The sequence below is a fragment of the Brassica rapa genome, chromosome A07 (assembly GCF_000309985.2).
Source record: "Brassica rapa cultivar Chiifu-401-42 chromosome A07, CAAS_Brap_v3.01, whole genome shotgun sequence".
In the NCBI taxonomy this organism is placed as follows: domain Eukaryota; kingdom Viridiplantae; phylum Streptophyta; class Magnoliopsida; order Brassicales; family Brassicaceae; genus Brassica; species Brassica rapa.
In genome coordinates, this window is record NC_024801.2 from 25,451,547 (window position 1) to 25,457,054 (window position 5,508).

The window sequence follows — 5,508 nt, forward strand, 5'->3', positions numbered from 1 at the left end:
GATGTGCATATGTGTTATCTAAGTCAGCTTTAAAAAAAACTATTTATAGTTCATATATCATTTATGTTCATCCTATTTTTGTGTCCATCATTTCTTAAACATCTTGAAATAAGTAATGCTAATTAATAATAAACTTTTTTTCTCACAAAATAAAAATCAAATTTTGTTTAATTATCGCTTAATTTGTCTAACTGATATATGTATTTCTCAATTCTAAAAAAATAATGTATAACATTGTATTACATTATTTAAAGAATATAAAATATGACTACATAACATAAATATACTTTTTAAATTTTCTTTATGAAAATCATTATGTTGTTTGATTGTTGTACTTGATTCACATATTTGCATAGATATTTGTGATAGAAGAATAACTATATTTTTATTATCAGTAAATAATATATATTGATTATATAATATAAGAAAAATAAAATTATTTACTTTTTAAACAAACTTGTCTCATGTTGGGGACTCGGTTATAGACATATCATATTCGAAGGAGACATTTTTACAGTTATCAATCTTCTTAACATTGAAAAAACAAATCTACATATCAAAACAATATCTCATATGATCTATTTGTGGAATAACTACTCTGAAGAAATTGAATTTAGGCATCAAAAAGGACTGGAAATGGATATGCAGATATGTTATCTAAGTCTGCTTCACAAAGTACTATTCATAGTTCATATATCATTAATATCCATCCTATTTTTTTGTCCACCATTTCTTAAACATCTTGAAATAACTGATGTTAATTAATAATAAACTTTTGCTGGAAAAAAAATCAAATTTGTCTTATTATCACTTAAATATTTTTTTAATATGGTCTAAGAAGCTTTTAAGTGATATCATAGTTTAATTTATTAGTTTTTTTGTTACTTTTTAGAGGTTTTTGTATTTAAGATCTTTTTTCATATTAAGCTTCTATTTCTTTCACATAATTGATATATATATATATATATATCATAAAAATTACCATCAAATCAGTTTTACTTATTTATTATTTTGTTTTAACGAAAATACACTTTTTAAATAATTTAATTTAAAATAAAATTATATATTAATTTGCTGTATTTTAACAATTTCATTGATTTAATTAATTTGTTTTGGTGGATAACTTAAAAAGTTTTCATATGAATCGGGGAAAGCAAGCTTATGTTGTTATATTATATTTATTTTGTGTATATAGAATCTATATATAATGTTAATTTAATAAAGAAAGAACATTATTTTTTTTGTAACTTCAAAAAGATACATTATTACAATTTGAAATGAATCAAAATTGAATAAAATGGTAATTAAATATTTGTAAATCTAATTGTTTAGTTGGATTCTCATGAAAAAAAAATCGATTGGTTAAACAAACGTTTCAAAAAAATTTGTGGTATTTTTTTGTATATAAATTATAAAATTTATTGAATTAATATATTTAATTATTGCATCCTTAAATAATATTTTATTAAGACATTAGAAAAATATGTTTTGAGTTGTTTTGTCAAATTGTACAAAAATCTATGCTTTTTCATATTTGTAACTTCAAAAGATACATTATGACAATTTGAAATTAATCAAAATTGAATAAAATGGTAATTAAATATTTGTAAATCTAATTATTTTTTTTATCTTGTTTAGTTGGATTCTCATGAAAAAAATCGATAGGTTAAACAAATGTTTCAAAATTTGTTATGTTATTGTTTTGTCTATAAATTACAAAACTTATTGAATTAATATATTTAATTATTACACCCTTAAATAATATTTTATTAAGAAATTAGAGAAGTATGTTTTGAGTTGTTTTGTCAAAATTTTACAAAAATCTATGCTTTTTCATATTTGTCACGAAAATTTATATGTTAAACTTACTTTTACAAAATTCTTAACTTTGTCACGAAAACAAAATCTATGCTTTTTCATATTTGTCAACGTTCTCACACTTTCTAAGAATATATTAGCTTAGTCACTTACTTATTTTTTTTTTACAAAACAAAGTATCGGAGTCTTGAAAGTTGAATTTATATTATTGTAAATGTACATAAGAGTTTGTGATTATATACTTAGTGGTTCTTGTATATGTGTCCAAGAATGTTTCAATGGCTTAGTGGTAACTGTCCTATATATATCATACTAACCCGGATTCGATTCTCACCTTCGCATTGTTTTTTTTATTTTTTACGAAAAGTAAATGAGATGACATGGCAATTTCGGGTTCTCTGATTGGTTGATTTTTCTATCCTATGTGGACACCCTCTCCATGGCTTATATCCCCCTTTTAGTATAGTATAGATTAGACAAATAAAACTTTCAAAAATGTTTTTTGTTTGTTTGTTATGAAAACCACACTAAAAGGGAGACAAAGGGATATAGGCATGCATTCAATGATGTGTGGCTTAATATGGCCAAAAAAGGTTTCTTATATGCTTTTATTATATTCTCCTTTTTCACCATTTCTGGCAAAAAGACATTATCCAATATTCCTTCTTTTAATTATTTTTTAATTAATCAGATTTTCAACATCTAAAATGATTTAGCTTCCATGGTTTCAATTAGAAAACGAGATGGACACAAAAACATTAACAACACTCGCCACTAGTTAAAATACCAAATATCAACCAACAACATGTCTTTTGACCCCACACTTTATTACAAAAGATCACTCAACTTATCATCACTTCCATTACGATCATCCACCAACAACAACGACGATGACTCCTCATCCTTCTCAACCTTACCCATCTCCAAACTCGTCAATCTCATCGCCCTCACCGATTCTCCTTCCCAATCCGTTCTCGCCACAACCGCATACAATATTGAAACCGCGCAAGCCGCTTGAGCCGAAAGCAACCCAAACCACAACCCGCTGAACCCAATTTTCAACCAAAACGCTAGTCCAACGGCCACTGGCGTCCCAACAAAATAAAACGACCCAAGATTCACATGTGCCCCGACCGCAGGCCGGCCTGTCCCTCTTAGAATGCCACAACCCGTAGTTTGCGGGCAGTTCCCTAGCTCGCAAAGCCCAACAATCGGCATAACCGAAGCAACCAGCACTTTGAGTGGCTCGTAGCCAGTGAAAAGCCCTGCCCACCGCTCTTTTAGAATCACGGTCCAGGCCACATTCAATGCTCCTATCACAAATGCGCAAGCTAGAGCCACATTAGCCGCTAGTCTCGCCTTGTATGGTCTACCTGCACCGAGCTCGTTTCCAACCTGTGAAATATTAATGCAAAATGAAATCTTAAAAGTTAGTTATTGAAGCCAACCTTTTGTCACGTTTAAAGGAAACAGACAAGGACAAGTGGGTTTCGATGAGGTTGAAGAGTGTCATGAGATTGGCAACAATAAAATAGACCACACTTGACTACTTTCTTTTCAACCACTTTTTTTATTTTATTTTTAGGTATGTTAATGTCCAATCACATGTCACGGGGTGGTCTATTAGTGGAAGTTGATGCAGTACATTTTACAAACCCTACATCACATTGCACGTTTTCTATCCTTGGAAACACTCAAAAGAAAAAAAAAACTTATGCCAATAACAAGAACAAAGTGCATCAAATCTTTCTTGAGTAACGTTTTTGCTTCTTGTATATTGTTTTCACAGCTTCGAGTTCCAAGACTTTAAGTCCTAAAATTTAATTAATTAATACTGTATCTCATACCATATCATATCTAATCAAAAGACAAGTCTTTGCCAAAGACGTTTCAACTACGCTTTGATTTTAAACAATCATTTGTCTACTCATAACTTGACCACTTAATCAACTTGTCAATAATAGTCTTTGACTCAAATCTTGACGACTTAATCAACAATCGTTGACTCAAATCTTGACCAATGTTTAGAAAATCAGTAGTGGTAAATATGCATTTTTTGCTTATATATGATTTACCAAATTTTAGAACACTGATATTTTATTTTATTTTTGACCAGTTAAATCCACAAAAAAAGAGAGATAAAGAAGTGTTTCAAAAAAAAAAAAAAAAAAAAGAGAGATAAAGACAAGACACGTACCCGAGCAGAGACGCATCCAGCTAAAGCCATAGGAACAGTATACATAAGACTCGTTGTCTGAATCAAAATCCCAGTGGCAGCTACAGCAAGCTTAGGATTCTCCAAGTAACCACCCATTATAGTCACAATCTCATACCACCACCACTCAAAACATATCCCCAAACAACTCGGAACCGCCACTCTCATCAACGGCCCCAACCCTCCAAAGAACTCCACCGCCGACGACGACTGAACCGCCACCGTAGACCCACTAACTCTCTTCTGCAGCTTCCCGCTAGCCCAAACATAGCCCACCAGAAGCCCAACCATGATCAAGTTCGTCACAACGGAAGCAATCGCCACACCAGGAACACCCCATCGCTTCACCATCACGAGCCAATAGTTCAACGGCACGTGGAACGCCACGGCAGCTAACGTGCACCACATCATCGGCTTCGTCACGCGCTGCGACCTTAAATAAACCCGTAACGGCTGGAGAAGAGTGTTGGTCAAAAGATCAGGAAGCGCGTAGAGACAGTACTCAGCTGCCGTAGCCGTTATCTCCGGGTCTTGGCCCATGAAGAGCATGATGGGCCCGAGGTTGACCCAAAGGAAGCTGATGGGCACGGAGGCGATCAGGAGAATAACGACCATGCGGTGGAGAGAGAGCGTGAGGAGATCCCAGTTCTTGCTGCCGAAGGCTTGGCTGCACACTGGCTCGAGGCCCGAGGCGAGGCCCACGAGGACTGAGTAGCCTGTGATGTTGGTGAAACCGATCGAGAGAGCTCCTCCGGCGAGCTCGAGGCTACCGAGACGGCCGAGGAAGAGGACGGAGACGACGGCGCTTACGTAGACTAGACAGTTCATTGCTGTGATCGGTAAGACCATGGCCCAGAGCTCTTTCAGCTCCTCTATGACTTGAGGAAGAGTTGGGTGTTTATGGGAAGAGAAATCGTCTGTTTGGTTTTTTTCCTCCATTGATTCGATCAAACAGTAGTTGCAAGAGGAAGAAGCTCTTTGGACGTGTTACACAAGGAGGGAAGTAGGTTGCGAGGTTTACGGTGAAACAGGGGAAGAGAGATAGGGAAGACGTGAAACAGGGGAGCTAGAAAGGAAAGCGAAAGTATAAAAATGCAGAAAAAATAAAAGATCTGTTCGATTGTCTCCTGAAAGTGAAAGGAGGAAAGCTGCATTAAATAGAGGAGTTGAATTTTTTTTTTTTAACGCACTTGTGAGTTTCTTAGTGATAAACTATCAGCTAAAAACTTATCGCCATCGCTAGGATCGATAACCTTCGAGACACAAAGCTGCAAATTAACAAAAGCCTAACAGAAAAACCACAAACAAAACAAGTTTTTCTTTTCAAAATATTTAACATTTAAAATTTGTAAAAATGGTTATTGGCTTATGTCTTCTGTCTTCTGTCTTCTACTCCTAAATATATACACAGAAAAATATAAACCATTTTACAAAGTTTAAATGATAAATCTTTTGAAAAAAAAAACTTGTTTCAA

At 33.6% G+C, this 5,508-nt stretch overlaps 1 protein-coding gene across 1 annotated transcript; it reads right to left on the reverse strand.

Moving 5' to 3' along the window:
• Positions 1-2,515: 2,515 nt before the first annotated feature.
• On the reverse strand, positions 2,516-4,972 carry LOC103831700 (protein DETOXIFICATION 54). The gene is made up of 2 exons (XM_033276114.1): positions 4,016-4,972; positions 2,516-3,213 (listed from the first exon to the last, which is right to left on the reverse strand). Exons 1-2 carry the CDS (start codon positions 4,970-4,972, stop codon positions 2,647-2,649), a joined length of 1,524 nt encoding a protein of 507 aa, XP_033132005.1. The 3' UTR covers positions 2,516-2,646.
• Positions 4,973-5,508: the final 536 nt, after the last annotated feature.